The following is a 17715-nucleotide window of genomic DNA, read 5'->3' as shown; positions in this document are numbered from 1 at the left end:
TGTGATGTGCTCTGGGTGCCCCTGCTCTGGCAGGGGCGTTGGACTGGATGATCTTTCGAGGTCCCTTCCAACCCCTGAGATCCTGTGATTCTGTGACAGTCTTGAAAGGAAACCCTGATTTCTTGCCAGGTTAACATTTCGTTGGCATGTTGGAGGCACGTTACTGGTGCAGGAATCTGTAATGAATGATCTTGCACTTCTGGGGAAAAACACATTTTATAAAGGTTATCAAGAAAAAAAGGACTATGACTGACTGCTGTCTGTCTGTGACAGGAATGGTTTGGTGGGCACCTTCCTAAAGTGGAAGCTGAGATACACCTGCCAGGAGCAGACATCACCTGCTCTTACAGATGGATGAAGAGAAAGTTGTAGACCACCTCCTGTGTGGCCTGCCCTAGGTGGTCCTGCTCTGGCAGGGTTGGACGAGATGATCTCTAGAGGTCCTTTCCAACCCCTAATATTCTATGACTCCTTCCTCCTCAAAGACTTCTATCAGCTTTTTTCTACTTCCAACCTTGTTTTGGAAGGTGACCGCGGATGACAAGGTGTAACACCATGCTATGCCTGACATCACATGGAGAGCAACAGACGGGTGTATGACTTTCTGGTGATGTCTCCAGAACTACTGAGAGAGTGATTTTTCAGTCAGGCAGTTCAGTGACTAAAACTGGCCCCTGCTGCAGCAAGAGAGTTAAAAGATCCCTGAGACATCAACACTCGGTCTTCCGAAATGACATTTGTTGGGTGGCAGCAGGTGGGAAGCCACCATTAATTCCATCTCCCTGCATGTTAGGTCAGATCTGTCAGTTATTCAGGTGCCTGGGTCTTGGCACATGCCTTGGGCTGCTCGTGGCACAGCTTTGGTTCACAGTGTGGTTCTTGGCTCGCTCCATCCTTTTGGGCTGTGGAGAAATACCAGCTTGTTCCCAGTACGTGCAACCCGAGATTGTCAAGTTGGAGTGGTGGAGCCTATCCTGCCCTCGTCCTTGCAGTCAAGTGGATTTGGGCTGCAGCGAGTGTTGATGGCAATGAAGGGAACATTGTGATGCCCAGTGTGACACTGATTTGTTCAGAGCATGCTGAGAAAAACTGCAGAGAGCCTGGTTTGGCAGGAGTGGTGAAGAAGCAGGAACAGCATAGGGACAGGAAGGAAGGGTATGGATGGAAGGGTTTTCAGAGTCTGTTAGAAGGTAGATGACCCACAGAGTTGGCAGGAGTGCTTCTGGAAGCAATTCCACTGCTCCTCTCTCACTTTGAGGGGCTGCTGTGTAGGTGATGCTGCTTTTGCTACAGTCTGTGCTGCCAGAGGATCAGCTTTTCTTCTGTAGTGGAACTGGGGATCTGTCTGCTCTGGGAGCACAGCCCCATATCCTTGGGCTCTGCATCCAGACTCTGCCTGCCTGCATAGTCTTCAGCATCACCAAACCAAGATACCATCTTTGTCTCTCACATTAAAAGCTCTACATGACTGTAATGCTTCTGTCACACAGCTCAGATGACATTTCTTACTTTGGGGGAGTTTTTCCATCAGCTCAGGTTTTGTCAGGGTGTCCTTTCAGGGTCACAGTGTCCCTCCTGCCCACTCCTGTGATGTTTTACTCATCTCTGTCAGCTTTCCATGCCAAGTTGGGCTTGATAACTTTATTCTCCTTCACTGTTGGTCTCTAGCTAATTGTTCCCTAGAACCTTTCCTGCTTTTTGCTTTTGGCTCTTTGCAAATTTTGCTCTTCACTCTTCAGTAGGGTGTTTCAGAGCAAAGCAAACATCTTCTTGATGAACTCTAATGCCAGCAGAAGCTTTTTATTATTAGATTCTGTGTCGTCTCTCTCTCAACTCACGTGTCCACTCACTTTAAAAATGGGAGGATGGATTCAGAAGGTGAGTTTTCAAGCTGGTGATTCCTTCCTTCAGGAATGTGTCATCCTGATGTATCTGTCATAGAAGATTGTGTTGATGTTCTTCCAAATGGGCCCAGAAAAGCAGAAGTAGTTGGTGGTTTGGATTTGTGTGGTTTTTTTATTTTATTTTATTTTTATTTTTTTAATTTTTTAATTTTTTTTAATGAGTTTAGTCTTCATCCCAGGTCTTCTTTTTTTAGACATGAACACACACACACTCCCAGCAGAGCAGAATATCCCAAATGGCTGAGAAAAGTCGCCCTCCCCTCATCTGTCTCCCTCCTCATCTTCCTACCAGCCTTTTTCACTTTTTATTTTGTCTTTAAAATCGCTGTTGTATCCAGCAAGATGTCCTCATTTGCCCTTATGAATGGTCCTGAGTTTTTCAGACAAAATCCCAAACTGGTTTGGTAGCATAAGAAGGACTGCAGTGATTTTCAAATGCGTGGTGCTTAAAGAAACCCCAGATGTTCTTTCTCAGTTACTCTCGGGCAGCAGTCCATTGTGTCACCCAGGATTGTCCCTTGATTTTATGGCCAGGGAACTTGTAGTTTGCTCTCCCATTACCCCTCACCTCGACTTTCTGCTCTCTGCTCCCTCAGGCTGTGATCAGATCCCCCATGTACAGAAGGTACCTGGTGCCCCAGTGCTATTAAATATGCTGCTCAAGCCTCATGGTTCCTCTGCACTTCTAAGATGGCTGTGAAACCTGGGGCATTCTGGCTCTGCCAACACTGGCATGCTCATACTTGCTGTTTTTAAAACCTGGTTTTTGGCTTTTCAGTTACCTTGTGGGAGAGGAGCTCTGGGTGGTTATGGAGTACTTGGCAGGAGGCTCCCTGACAGATGTTGTGACAGAGACCTGCATGGACGAGGGACAAATCGCAGCCGTGTGCCGAGAGGTAAAGCAGCACTCACACCCAGGGGGAGCTGTGATTGGGAAGGGGACATCAGTTTTCCACAGCCTGTTGCTGGCTCCACAGGAATATCTGTCTCCAGCTTCTGTAATGGAACAGTCCATTCTTTCAGAGGATAGGTTTCATCTGGGAGGTTGCAACGTACAGTCCTAATGCAAGCCTAATATGTTTCATTCTAGAAGGGGGATCTAGAGTGCAGAATGGGGTTGGAATCCCCTTGGTTATTCCTGTTCTCCAGGTCTTTTTGGGACTAACTTGTCCTCCTAGGACCTGCTGATCCCGGTGAGGTATCTCTCTGTAGCCCTGCACATACTGAGCAAATGGTTTCTGAATATCTGAAGAAAGCTGGGGTAGGGCTTTTTACACAGGCGTGTAGTGAGAGGACAAGGGGCAATGGTTTGAAGCTTAAAGAGGGGAGATTCAAGTTGGACATTAGGAAAAAGTTCTTTCCTGTGAGGGTGGTGAGATGCTGAAACAGGGAGGTTGTGGATGGGGGAGGTCTTCAAGACCAGGCCTTAAGCAACCTCATCTAGTGGGAGGTGTCCCTGCCCATGCAGGGGGTTGGAACTGGGTGGTCTTTAAGATCCCTTCCAACCCAAACCATTCTGTGATTCTGTGAAAAAACATCTACTGTGAAAAGACACCAAGCCCTTGCTACTCAAAATGCATAATTTTAGGAGTCTGTTAGTTGGCTAATTAGGACTGCTTAATAATTTCATGCACAGTAAGAATATCTCCATTTTTTAATTTGTATTTTTTCAGTGTCTTCAAGCTCTGGAATTCCTCCATTCAAACCAAGTTATTCACAGAGACATCAAGAGTGACAACATCCTGCTGGGAATGGATGGCTCTGTCAAATTAAGTATGTGGGGAACATTGCTGGTGATGATTTAGTTTTCCACCCAGGCCTGTTATCTGCTCTGCATCAGGCCTATCAGGGAGATGGGTGTTTGAGGTGCTTGGTGCTGTGTTGATGAAGAGGCTGTAGAAATGGTCCTGTAGGTATCTTTATAGCATTGGTTTTAGTGGAAGTTGGTGAGCCTGAATCCTTGTGAACTGATACCAGACTCTTAAGTGAGCTTTGAGGTTCATTTAACTTTGGGTCATCTTTTTTTTGTGGACTAAAATAACAGTATTTTAATGCTACTCCAGTCCAGAAAGCTGGGTTTGAAGCTGTAGGGCCAGAAGTCTTTATTTGTGAGCAATCTCTTCAGTCTGGACAATACTGCAGGTACTTGGAGAGCAGGGGGAGAACTGAAAACTGTGTAACTGGGCAACATTTAATCTCACACCACCAATCCAGTCTGGACTCTAAATGTTGTGTCCTCCTTGTGTTATTGCCACTAAGACCATGAGACTGTTCTGCCCCTCCAGTGCTAAGGTGGCTGTTGTTGCCCATGGAGAGAAAAGTCTGGAAACCAGTGAATTATTATCTTCCACCTTTAGCTTTAGCAGAATTGTGCTCCCTTTCTCCTCCTCTCAGTTCTATTGGCAAGCACCCAACAGGAATAAATAAGTCTATTTTTGTTGACAGTGACAGCAGATATGAATGACTCAAAATTCACACGGTGCAGATATGCTGAGTAAGAAGGTGGGATTTTTTGGTTTTGCACATAATACTTTTTAGGTTAAAGCTGTACTTTGCTGCAGTCAGGTCTCTGGAGTGCTCGCAGTGAATAGGTGATCAGGGCCAAAGTGTTCTTATGGAATGACTTCTTTGAGCACAGGATGCAGGTACAGGGCTGTTAAAGTTAAACAAGACCCTGTGGATAAGGATGCAGTAACCTTTTGGACCTGAGCATCTTACTGGCTCTGCTGGAAATTTGCTCTGTTTGTGAACCATATGTACCTTTCCTGGTTGTTACCCTTGATGAAGAACTCAGGTAGGGATTAGCTGAATTTTCATCATTTTGCCTAAAATTAGACCCATGGTGCCACAGGGGGTCAGGATGGGCAGTGCCTCTTGCTGTGCTCATTCTGCTGGCCCCACAAGGACATAATGAGTTTTCTTTTGGTAATTCAAATGCAAATAAGACATAGGACCCAGCAATCATGGACTGAAGGCTCTCCACCTTTCTTATTATTAAAATATTAAAATAATTGGTAGTAGTGTAGGTACTTTACATTTATTCTGAACCCTGTTTGCTCTGTAAAGCGAATCCTGTGTGAGGGAAGAAATATCTCCTGGGGAGGTAATATCTCTGGGACTGCAGATATCACCAAACAATGCAGTAGGTGGGTTTGGGGGGGTGTATCTAGATCAGACTGTGCATTAATTTCTGTTCTCACATACCCAGGACCGAACCTTTAGACAATTTTTTACCCAGTGTGTTACAGCTGCATAACTCTGCAAGCACAGTCAAGTGTCTTAACCTTCTTGCTGATCCCCACTGTTCACCTGGACAAGGCAGCAGCTCTGTCAGCCTGGTGGCCTCCATGAGTCAAATTTAGATACTTACTCTGTGAGCCTGGTGGCCTCTATGAGTCGAATTTAGATATTTACTTCTCAACACAGTCTTCTGTATTAGCCACAAAACCACCCCTCCTTTCACAGCTGCAGGAGCAGCGCCCCAGGCAGCGCAGCAGGGGAACAGGTGCTGCAGCTCTGGCATCAGCAAGCGTTGGGTTTTGGAGAAACTTGTTGATTTTGATGGCTCTTTCTCTCCCTCTCCTTTAATTTTTCCAGCCGACTTCGGCTTCTGTGCCCAGATCACTCCTGAGCAGAGCAAACGCAGCACCATGGTGGGGACCCCCTACTGGATGGCGCCAGAAGTGGTGACGCGGAAAGCGTACGGGCCCAAAGTGGACATCTGGTCTCTGGGGATAATGGCCATTGAGATGATCGAGGGAGAGCCCCCCTACCTCAATGAGAACCCCTTGAGAGTAAGAGAGCCTCTTTTGCCCTCAGGTCTTCGCTGAGCCTGTTGGTGAAACCAGGCTCTGAAGGAGGAAGGTGAATCCTCCAGTGTGGTTTCACCAGGTGCAGCCCTGGTATCTCCTTGGATGTCATGATGAGATGGGTTTGGTTAGTTTTTAGGGCCACGAAGATGATCCAAGGGCTGGAGCTGTGCTACAAAGACAGGCTGAGAGAGTTGGGATGTTCATCCTGGAGAAGAGAAGGCTCCAGGGAGACCTTAGAGCACCTTCCAGTACCTGGAGGGGCTGCAGGAATAGACGGGGATAAACTTTCACCAGAGAGGGCAGTGAGAGGACAAGGGATGATGGTTTTAAACTGAAAGAGGGGAGATTTAGGTCAGACATCAGGAGGAGATTCTTCCCCATGAGGGCAGGAAGGCACTGGAACAGGTTGCCCAGGGAGGTTGTGGCTGCCCCCTCCCTGGAGGTGTTGAAGGGCAGGTTGGATGAGGCTTGTGCAGCCTGGGCTGGTGGGAGGTGTCCCTGCTCATAGCAGGGAGGTTGGAACCTGGTGATCTTGAAGGTCCCTTCCAACCTTCACCATTCTGTGATTCAATGATTAGCTAAAATCCATAGCTGGCTTCAGGTAGCAGTGTGGGTTCTTCCTGTTGCAGACCCTCTGGTCAGCTCTGATGAGTTAGATCATGCACACTCATCATTTCCCACTTTCTGACAGAAGCAGAAAGAGCACCTGATGGCACTGAAATACCTGACTTCTGAAATTCTTGTGCCCTGTGCGTGGGGAAAAGTTCATAAGTTTTAAAATATGACACGTTACTATTCCATAAATGGAACTTTTTCCTATTGGTGGATTGTTCCTCCTTGCATACTCCAAAGAAAGCTACAAACTTACTCTTTAGGCAGGATTTAAGCCTCCCAATGGCTTTCCCTTGTCTACTGTCTAATGAAAGGGGAAGTGCTGTCAGTTTGTAGGGATGTGACTGCTCTCAATATAAGCCAGGTTTGTGGCTTCTCCCTCAGCCTCACAGAATGAGAGGATCTAGAGAAGGTTCTGTTGAACTTTTATCTCCATCTCTTGCACTGGAAGTGAATTTTGGGAGAGAAGAGCAGCAGCAAAGAAGAGTGAAAGGCAAGTGGGTGTTAAGTGAGAGTGGTTAAGGAACAGGGCTTTGGCCTCAGTAAGTCAACTTGTGCCAGTTCCTAGGCTGTCAGACTGCTCCCATGGGATGTGCTGAGTGACATGCTTGAAGGGCCTGCATAGTAACAAGTCTCTGAAGATTTGAGTTGCCTTTGGAAATCCATCTAGGGAAGTTTCTTGCATGAAATCCCGAAGCGGATGAATTCTGAGCCCTTGATTCTTGGAGGGAGGGTGTGTGGGAATGCTTCATCCCCAGCCAGTAGCAAAACTGCTTGTTTCTGCAGGATGTTAAAAGCTGCTTGAAGGTTTGATGGGCATCTTTTGTGAGGAGGTAACTGCATCTTCATCATACTGACTTCTTAGGCCTTGTGCACTCAGGCAAAGAACTGACAGAACAAACTCTTCTATTTATTCAGGGGTTCCTTCCCATGAGGATACAGTTATTGCAGGGCTCTAGCCCTGGTAGTCATGCCAGTTAACTTCCCTATGTAAACATGGTCTGGAATGTTGTTTTTGTCCTCCTAATCCCTTGAGAGGGCTGCAGGATCCAAACCCAGATTATGAGAGTGAAACAATAAAGGATTGGATCCCATCCACATAAAAATAAGGCTGGCAGCTGTTTTGTTTGCTGAAACTTAGGCATTGATTAGTCACCCTGATAAGGTGGGATTTCTTTTCCTCCCCATTGACCAGGGGGGAGGGAGAGGAGAAGTGGGTGTTTCCATTAATCCGGAGATGGAATCTAACCTTCATAACATCCTGTTTCTTTGGTGCCTGTTTTTGCTTTAGGCCCTGTATCTCATTGCAACTAACGGGACACCAGAACTGCAGAACCCAGAGAAGCTTTCGACCATATTCCGGGACTTCTTAAATCGCTGCCTGGAAATGGATGTGGAAAAGAGAGGTTCTGCAAAAGAGCTGCTGCAGGTGGGTGATGGGGAGCAGGGAACCAGAGTCATCAGGCAATCCTGAGTGAGGCCAGGCTTAGGGTGAGATCTTGTTTGGGGTCTTAAATGCTGCATCAGCTGATGGCACAAGCACATCTAAGGTAACCTGCCAGAAAAAGCCAAACCCACCCCAAAACCTGAATCTGTAACCAAGTGTTAGCAAACTACTCCTTTTTTTCTGCTGTCCTTGCTACAAGCAGCAGCTGTGCAGCGTGTTCTGTAACAAACCTCCAATAGGAGCTGTGCCCCAGGGCTGCCAAATGCTGAGCTTCTTCATTCCTGTGGCTTCTTCACACAGCTGGCCATGACATCTGTGTGTGTCCTCATGGTCTGGCCATGCTTGTGCCAGTTTGGACAGGAGGAGGGCTTCCAGCTATCCTGTTTTTTTTTTCCTTTCTGTTGGAGGAGACACAAAGGAAGATTGGGAGTTCTTTGGAATTTGCATGGCTTACATTAACTGCAGCAGTTTGTTGCTACCACATTTTGCCAGATACTGCTCCTTACAGAGGTGATGGAGCAAAGTTTGTGAGATACCCCAATCACAGACTGGTTGGTGTTGGAAAGGATCATTAAAATCCTCTAGAACCCCTCCTACCGTCAGCAGAGACATCTTTCACTAGATCAGGTTGCTCAAAGCCCTGTCCAACCTGACCTTGAGCACTTCCAAAGATGGAACTACTCTGAGCAACCTGTTCCAGTGTCTCATCACCCTGTCATCACTTATTTTACTGAAAACCTGGTGTCTTAATCTGAACTCCTGGTGAAAAGGGAGGACCAAGCTACCAGGCTTTTTACCAACCTAGATGAGATAAGTGGTTTGTGTTCCTTCTGTCAAACTTGCCGTGGAGGTAGAAAATTCAGCTCTTTTTAAAAAAATCTGTGATCAGAAGCACTCAGGCCTCAAATGTGAGACAGTTCCCTTTTATGTGTTTCTTTCTTTCCACCAGTTTATCCAGCAGATTCAGTTTTGGATGTGTTGCTGCCTTCTCAGGGTGTAATGAAGCATTAATCACTGGCAAAAGGGCAGTAGTTGAAAGATCACTTTTTCTCCTGGACACTCCAGCCCCAAAATATCAAAGAGCAGTAAAGTTCTGTTCCTCAGACCAGGAGAACTTTTTGTCTGTAACATTTGTGCTTGTTTTTAACTACCTTTTAGTCTCCAATTTTTATTGGTTTTTTTTCCCCATGTCTTAAATAATGTTGCCTTGGCTGATTGATCCCTTCTGATGCTCAGAAGTCCTGTGGGAAATAGTTGCTTTTTGTTTTCAGAACAGCTTGTGGACTTGCCCTACATGCCTTCACTCTCATCTGAGAGCTGGTTTGATTATCAATATTGTTTTACTTCACAAAGCACCTTTGGTAGGAAACTGGCTGAATGGTTCTGTCTTGCAAGCTCTGTGCTGCTCTCCTAAATTCCAGCTGCTTTGTAAATTTCTAAGTTCCATAGAAGACCAAAGACCAAGCTTTCACCAGACCTGTGATAGCAAAGAAGAGAGAAATCATAGAGTCACAGGGGTTGGAAGGAACCTCTGAAGAGCATCAAGTCCAACCCCCCTGCTGCAGCAGGAAGTCCCAGAGCACATCACACAGGAATGTGTCCAGATGGGTCTTGAAAGTCTCCAGAGAAGGAGACTCCACAGCCTCTCTGGGCAGCCTGTCCCAGGGCTCTGTCACCCTCACAGGAAAGAAGTTTCTCCTCATGTTGAGGTGGAACTTCCTGTGTTGTCACTTGGTGCCGTTTCCCCTCGTCCTGTCACAGGCACCACTGAACAGAGACTGGCCCCTTCTTGACACCCACCCTGCAGATATTGATAGACATTAATAAGGTCCCCTCTCAGTCTCTTTTCCAGACTAAACAGCCCCAGGTCTCTCAGACTTTCCTCACCAGCCAGATGTTCCAGTCCCTTCATCGTCCTTGTAGTCTCCATTGGACTCTTTCCAACATATCCCTGTTCCTCTTGAACTGGGGAGCCCAGAACTGGACACAATGTTCCAGATGTGGTCTTACTAAGACCACTGGGCAGAGTGGAGTGGGAGGAGAAGCTCCCTTGACCTGATGGACACTCTCTTCTTAATACATCCCAAGGTACTATTGGTTCCCTTGGCCACAAGGGCACATTGCTGTCCCACGGATCACTTGTTGTCCACCAGGACCCCAAGGTCCTTCTCCATGGGGCTGAGAGGTGATTCCTGCAGGAAGCCCTGTGCTTTGTGTTTGAGCTGCACAGGTGGTTTTTAGCACACCTTCCACATGGAGTCTCACTATGGATTTTGCAAGACTTTATAATTTTCCAGGGTAATTAGCTGAATTTTGCTCGGTCTTGAACACGTGCAAACATGGAAGAATTCAGCCTGTGTTGGGTGCAAATCTCTTCAACACTTCAGGCAAGCTCCAGAAGTTTGTGGTGCTAACAGGCCTTTTGGTTTCAGCTGCTCAGAGATCAAGAGCAGGTTGTTAGACTTCATGTGGGTGTAGATGCCAAGACTTTGAGCAGCCACCAGACTTCACAGAATTGTCATGTTTGGACCTCTTGAGTCATGGATCTCTTGAGATCTGGGGCATGTTCTGAAAAATTTAACCCTTTTTCTTTTCTCTTCTTCCCAGCACCAGTTCCTGAAAATCGCGAAACCTCTGTCTAGTCTCACTCCTCTGATCATTGCAGCTAAAGAAGCAGCCAAGAACAACCATTAAAGTGATGGAGCCAACAGAGTCATCCTGTCAAGACTTCTAGATGTTATTTTTGGAGGCTGAATTACCTGCCCCTCTCTCCTTCTGCTCCTTCTTCACAGGGGTATTCTTAGAACTTTGACCTGCCCTGAAGGGTGGCACGTATTGTTCTCTGAATGTGGAAGGGCACCCAGCAGGGACATTGCAGAGTGAACTGTCTTTCCATCCTCGTGGTGGGGGTGAGAGGGGAGGAGTGTTTTGTATGGTTGAGAAGATCTTCCTGAGAACATCTGAACCTGACCTACACCTAGCGAAGCCAGTTTGTTTTCATGTTGCTTACTGTGTTTATTTTTAAAAATATGTGGAGCCTTAGACCATGTTTATCTGAATAAATGAATTCTTTTACTGGTTGGAGTTCTGCTTCTGGCAAGCTGCTGTCACACCACTGAGGCTGCTCTGTGCTTTGGATCACTTGAGGAAAGAGGAATTCAGGCAGCAGAATGTGAACAGCTGTAACAACTGAAAGGGGAGGAAGGGTGTGAATGTACAACCCTCCTACAGCTCTGTTGGATGCTTTGGGGGAGAAAGCCTCTGGGTGCTTCCTGCAGCCTTTGGAGAACGTAATGAATGGATCATCTTTTTGCCAAACTGTGAATTGAGAGCCTTCCCTCCTCCTTTAATTTCAACGCAACCAGTTAAACAAATCTCAAACATTTCTGATGTTCTGGAAGGTAAATCACGGGGAAAATTGACAAAGAGCTCTTTTAGGGTTATTTTATCAGTGCTGTGAGGCTTCTTAGAGACCCTTGCCCTGTATGATAAAGCAAACAGAGCAATTACTCTTAAAAAGGTAAGATTTGCCTGCAAAATGATGTTGAAAACTCTTGTTTCTTAGTGCAAGTCCAACGGAAAACAAAACTGAAGTCCAATGGAAAACAAACTGAAGTCCAATGGAAAACAAACTGATCATGGATGCTGCTTTCTTGGAGATGTCTTGGGGACATTAATTTTTTGAAATTATAGTGGTTTCTTTATGCTACTGATTCCTTTGGTTGCCAATAGTCTGTCAAACAAGAGGAAACCTGGAACTACTAGAGGGATTGGTTGTAAACACTGGGTTTATGTTCAGCTGTGTACTGATTTTTAATAAAATGACTGCTGCCTTTCTTAACTTGGGGCTGAGGGAGGAGTGCAGACTTCCTTGTCACCAGCCACATCTGGTGGATGAGATTATTGTTCATGTCATTACTGGGTGCTTGGATGGGTTGGATGAAGTCATTCAACATCTCTCTTACCTTCTCTGTAGTCCTTTGGAACAGCAAGTGGGAGTAACTTTACACACAGAAAAAATGGACACAAGATCTGTGTTGTAACTGGAGGAGCTGCTTTCTCTGTGCAGGTTTGGTCTTTCATGGGGTGAGGTTCAAGCCCTGCTGGAGTCACCACTCATCTCCCTCCGAAGCACTTGGGTTGCACAAAAAATCATTCCTGCATCTTGCTGAGACCTGCTGCTGGCTCAGCCCTTTCCTCCCTGCACCTGGGTTTTAATTCAAATGTACTTTTCCTGTTCACTCACCAATATGTGGCAGCTCTTACACTAATTTTACTGGGTGTAGATAGTCTGTCAGGTTTTCTGCTTCTGTTCTGCCTTCTCTTATCATTTGTGTTTCAAGGTGGTTGCTGTTTAACCCAAGGCTCAAGTTTCAAGTCCACTGCCAAAATCTGCAGCCTCTCTGTGTGCATATATATGTGTATATATGTATTTCACCTCCATGCAATATTAAGGGTTTCCCCTCAAAGCTTTGTATCCCAGGATGAATTCCTTGGGCAAAACAGTAAAGCTGCCAGCCTGGAGAGGGGTATCATCTATTGATGAGCTCTTCTGCTTGGAGCTTAGGTGGAGGTTGGGGAATGGAAGGCCACTACCCTTGAATAATTACCTTTGATAGGAACTTGGTTTATATTTCCTCCAGAAGACTCAAGATGGCAAAGGTAGGAAGAAAGAAACTTGGGGGCTAGATCACACCTGACCTCAAAATCAGCTTACAGCTTTGGTGATTCTTTTTGACAGCACAGGATGAAATCTCATCCACAAATGTGTTTAATGTTTCTTGACTTCTTCTTTAACTCCCTTCCCACTCCATCCCCTGTCCCATGGAGATGAGAACTTTACTTCATTATGCCTTGTCTGCCAGAGAGCAGGTGAGCAGAGTTTCTGTTGTATTTCTCTGGAGGAGGTAGAAAAGGTTATTTCTACTTGTTTAAGCTGCTATTCTGGTTTCTGTAATGGAAAGGAATCAACATGAATGCTGTTTATCCCACCTCTTGTGCCCCTGCTGTGCTTCTGTCTCATTGACTCCCACTTGGAATCAGTCCTGCCTGGTTTCTGTTAGCTGCTGGAGAGGGGGATTGCCAAAAGCTTTTTGTTCTCCACTGCTACAAGGCTGTGACCATAGGTGTGTGTCATCATCTTCCAGGCTTTTTCCCCCTCTCCCACCTGTGAGATGGGTGAGAAAACGAGATCACAGAATTCCTGAGGCTGAAAAAGACCTCTGAGATCATCAAGTCCAACCCATGAACTGACACCACCACATCAGCCAGACCATGGCACTAAGTGCCACATCCAGCCTGTCCTTGGACACCTCCAGGGATGGTGACTCTTCCCTGGGCAGTCCATTCCATGACTGCTACAATGTGCCTGGACCTAGTTTAAAGTTAACAAGCAGATCATGATTTTATGTGCTCAGAATATCTTGAAATTTTTGAACTAACTTAAGCTTAGGAGAATGGGATTTTTTTGTTGTTGTTGTTCTGAGGTGCATCCTTCACGTTCTCTTCATCTGTGCATGACTTGGCATCAGCACCTGTGTTACCTTTTGTGTAGCCATTTAAGGCACCTTCCTGTCAAGAGAGCTGTTAAGTAGCAACTCTGACTTAAAAATTAACCTCTGGGGCATATTTTCCTGAGAACATCTTGACTCTGCTCTGATTTGAAAGCAACTCCAACTAGAGAACTTACTTGGTGACTTGGCTTTTTAAAAAAATATTGACCCTATGAACTGATTTGTTTGAGTTGAAACCATTTATAATCACAGTCCTTAATTATTTATTTGCCTATTCAAGTCTCTCTTCTTTATTAGAACATAAAGTACTCAATTGTTGGAGTATCCTTTCAGAAAATTAGCTTCCTTTTTGAGGGATCTCAAGCAATTCTGCACCAGAAAAGATATAACTTACAAAGGGCTTTGTGGAGGGAGAGGCTGCAACTCATCTTTCTTTTCCAAAACAGAATATTTTCTTGTTTAGGGGACGTCAACAAGATCCTTCTTGTATTTCAAGAATGGACATTGAGATGTACCTATTTTATCTCTAGGTTTTCTTAAAAAATTGATCTGGATTTCACCAGGGCCAAGAGTTGGTGTGTGAGAGGGGTAGAAGGCAAGTTGTGATGCTGAGAGTGTAGAGCCAGGGCAGGGCTGGAGGGGATGGCAGAACTTGGTGGTTTAGTTCCAGCAGTGATAACACACCTTCAGCCATCCTTAAAATGTCTTAATTGGATAAGATGTGGTTTTTAAAGGACATCAGTCTGGCTGATGAGTTGTTGCAGGCTCTTCTCTAGGCAGGCATTGTGCCCCTACCAGACTGCATTCCCCTCTTCAACAAAAAGAGTCCACTGTTTTCTTCAGCAAGGAGGCTCCTTAAGAAAAGAGGTTTCCATGGAGACACTCACTTGACTTCAACGATCTGGTTAGGGCTTGAGAAGAGGCTTGGGGGGTAAACACCACGACGACACAAAACCCCGTCATTATGTGAAGCAGCTGAGGTTGCTGCAGCATTTTCTTTCCAACTTGCCTCTTTTCAGGGGCCTGGTTTTGAGAAACTACCAAAAATGCTGCCTAGTCAGAAAGGTGAGGTGTGTAAGAGGCTGTTCCTTCTTAGCTGAGATCTCTGTTAGTGTCCTAATCCAGCTGTCCCTCCAAATGCTGCAGGTCGGTGTAAGCAGGACACGTCTGCAGCAAAGTTCTGTGCAAGAGGGAACTGCAGTGGCCTGGCAGTGGGTACTTGCTTCCTTAAAGCCAACCATCCTTGGCTGACAGTAAAATTACCCCAAACCAAACCAAAGCTCAAGAACAGTATTAATTTGAACCTCATTTCTAATTAAGAGCTTGCATAATCCATTTGTACAGTGGATGGTGACACCTTCAGTTTTAAGGTGAAGTCTGATTCTTCCTTCATCTTTCCACCAAGACTTTTTAATGCTTTCCTATTTCAACAGTAACAGAGTCTGTAGATATATTTTGGGGTTGGGAGCCCAGCTGGATCAAGTGGGTGGATAAATGATGCTCCAGGAACTTCCTGTGTCTGGTGGCAGCTGGGACAGTGTCCAAGGTGGGATCGTGGAGAAGCAGCTGCCAACTGTGACATGGACAAGCAAATGGTGACAAAGTGGCAATCCAGGCAGGAGCTGGAGAGAAACTTGCTGCCACAATGGATTCCTGCAGGGAAGTGCTGGGAAGAGCTACAGGGTAACATGGAGTTTGTCCATGGATTATTTAGTGAGCTGTAACTGGAATTTAATCTTGGTCTAAACTGCTGATATTGGTAGAAGTGCTGGATAGGGGGTGGTTAGAAGGATCTTTTTTTTTTGCTATTTTGTCTCCTCAATTTATAAAAACACCATTCCAGGATCATATTCTATCACTCACTGTGTTATTTGGGCAGGTGTCTATGGGAGTTGTGTGGAAATTAGGGCTGATAACAACCCTATAAGTGCAAGTATCTGGGAAGATAGGAAATCTGGGAAGAGAGGAATCAGTCCTTCATGGTCAACATTGTGTTTCTCTTACTGGAAGTGGGAATGCTTGCTTGTCTTAGAATCATGTGCCAGATGAATTTGAGCAGAATGATTGTTCTGAAGGAAAAGCACAAAACATGATAACAAAAGAATGGAAGCATCATGAGCTATAGTTCAAAGGAAGGAAATCTGTTTCTTGTCTGGCTGGGTAAGACATAGCCCAGCATGTTCTTTTGATGTAGAAAAAAGTGAAGGTTAAAGCTCCAATTACACAACTGCTGAGGAAATTCAGGGGGTGTTCCAGCAACCTGGTGCATCTCAAGACAGCAACGTGTCTAGAGAAGAGCAGGAAGAAGCCTGGGAAAAGAAGAGGTGCTCGAAGTGGAGCCTGGAACAGCAATATGGATTTGAGTCACAGTCCGTGCTGAGAAAGCTGGAGCTAACCCAGGAGGTTGACAAAAATGACAAAACTTCAGCTGAAGAGGCGAAGTGGGAGCTGGAGTTGGAGGAGTTGGCCTTGATGTGCCAAGGAACTGAAGAGAGAGGCCAGATCCTGTGGGTATGTGGAGCAGCAGAAGCAGGTTTAAGAGGTTTCTGTGGATGGCAACCAGCTCCTTCCCTCTTGCCTTGCAGCATCTTGTCACTGTCAGCTCTGCTTTGGCATCGTGTCAGCAGCCACCAGGCTTTGGTCTCATGTTTGGAAAGAAGACCTTTTGCACCTACTGGTTTCTGACTGCAGCTTTCACCTGCCAACAAATGTCTTTGTGTCCTGTCCCACCTGGAAATAAGGGGGCTGGGGTAGTTTTAAATCCAGCTGGATCATGTGTTTCTCCTCCTGCTGCCTTGGCATAACTCTCCTGTAGTGCTGGCTTTTGCTGATGTGCAAGGTCAGCACAGCCATTTTAAAACCAAAACTCAAATAAAACCTGAATCCTGAATTAATTACCTGGTTCTCCTTCACTTGCTGTTTCAGTGACCCTTGGAGTGACAGTAGAAATGAGTGGAGATGCTTAAAGGAGGAGCTGTGTTTCTTCGACCTATTTTAGATGAATCAGGTCTTACATGATCAAGCTAAAAGCTGCTGCAGCAAGTGTGATTTTTACCACTTATTTTTATAGAATGATAGAATCATCCTGGTTGAAAAGGACCTTGAAGATCATCAAGTCCATAACTTAATTTACCCATTCAGTGCTTAAGTCATGTCCCTAAGCACTATATCTACATTTCTTTTAAACTCTTCCAGGGATGGTGACTCCACCACCTCCCTGGGCAGCCTGTGCCACTGTCCAACCACTCTTTGGGTAAATAAATTCTTTCTAATATCTCTCTATATTATATATTGTAGATATTTTTGAATTCTTTGGACAAAGTTAATGCTCTGAGAAACATCAGTCTGTAAAAGGATCTAGACCATGGCTTGAGGAGAAAGAGGAGGAGGTGGCTGGTGAGGGAAATCTTTACTTCCTGGATGCTTCTTTTCTCCTCAGGTAGAGTTTGGTGTTGGAGGCTCCTCATACAGAGGAGGAAATCAGGGGAGGGTTTGGGATAGGCAACTACAGCCACCTTCTCCAGCATTGCTTTTTCTTGTAGGTCAGTAGGATGAGGCTGATGACAAGAGCAAGAGTTTATCATCCTCCATACTTGTTTGCACAAGTGCCTTCTTGCAGCAGGGAGCAGGAACATCAGGATTTGGGGAGGACACGTGTGAGGTCTGGAGTCTGAGAAACCCAACCATGTTCTGACAGGACTTTTGAGGTCAGCCTAGGGGAAATGTGGGGGTGAGGAGCAGTGAGAAGCTCTGCCAAGGTCCCATAAGTCAGCTGGGTGCTGAGCCAGATTTTAGGGAGGGTGCTGGGAGGAAAGGGGACACCTTGAATGGGGATGTAATATAACCAAGTAAGATAGGGCAGTTGATCTACTTCATAACAAACCCTCTGCCCAGAAGAGGTGCTCTAGCTGAAGGCTGCTTTCCAATGACTCTTTTTCATAGAATCACAGGATGGATTGGGTTGAAAGAGACCTTATAGATCATCGACTCCCCTGCACGGGCAGGGACACCTCCCACTAGACCAGGTTGATCTCAGCCCCATCTAACCTGGCCTTGGAACATTTCAAGAGATGGGGCTTCCACAACCTCCCTGGGCAACCTGGGCCAGTGAGTTGGGTTTTTTTTGTTTGTTTTTGGTTTTTTGGGGGGTTTTTTGTTTGTTTGTTTTTTCCAGGAAAGCCAGAGGAGTCACCTGTTTTTTTGCAAAGACCCATCACTGGAGCAAGAACAACATTGCAGCCCAACTGGCTGGGATTGTGGGTGATTCTCTTTGCCATGATGTGGTGGCATTCATGTTGGATGTCTTTTTCCCATCAGGGAAGGGAAATCAAACTGTGCTGCCACCACCTCCTCCTCTGGAGCTTCACAAAGCAAGGCACCAGGCACACCTTTGCTCCTGGTAATGCACCCCTGAAAGTGCCCCTAAA

The 17715-nt window shown here is 45.8% G+C and overlaps 1 protein-coding gene across 8 annotated transcripts in view; it reads left to right on the top strand.

Annotated features, from left to right (window-relative positions):
* Positions 1–16182, top strand: part of PAK1 (p21 (RAC1) activated kinase 1) — an 81050-nt gene extending 64868 nt beyond the window's left edge. For all 8 annotated transcript variants that reach the window (XM_051608727.1, XM_051608725.1, XM_051608729.1 and 5 more), the window contains 5 exons: positions 2683–2800; positions 3578–3677; positions 5502–5698; positions 7620–7757; positions 10383–16182. In XM_051608727.1, coding sequence (XP_051464687.1) covers positions 2683–2800; positions 3578–3677; positions 5502–5698; positions 7620–7757; positions 10383–10469 — 640 coding nt within the window. In that variant the 3' untranslated portion in view covers positions 10470–16182. The remainder of the gene's footprint in view (positions 1–2682; positions 2801–3577; positions 3678–5501; positions 5699–7619; positions 7758–10382) is intronic.
* Positions 16183–17715: the final 1533 nt, after the last annotated feature.

Source organism: Apus apus, chromosome 1 (genome assembly GCF_020740795.1).
Source record: "Apus apus isolate bApuApu2 chromosome 1, bApuApu2.pri.cur, whole genome shotgun sequence".
Classification (NCBI taxonomy): domain Eukaryota; kingdom Metazoa; phylum Chordata; class Aves; order Apodiformes; family Apodidae; genus Apus; species Apus apus.
Note: the sequence above shows the minus strand (reverse complement) of the source record. Positions and strands in the feature narration are given on the sequence as shown.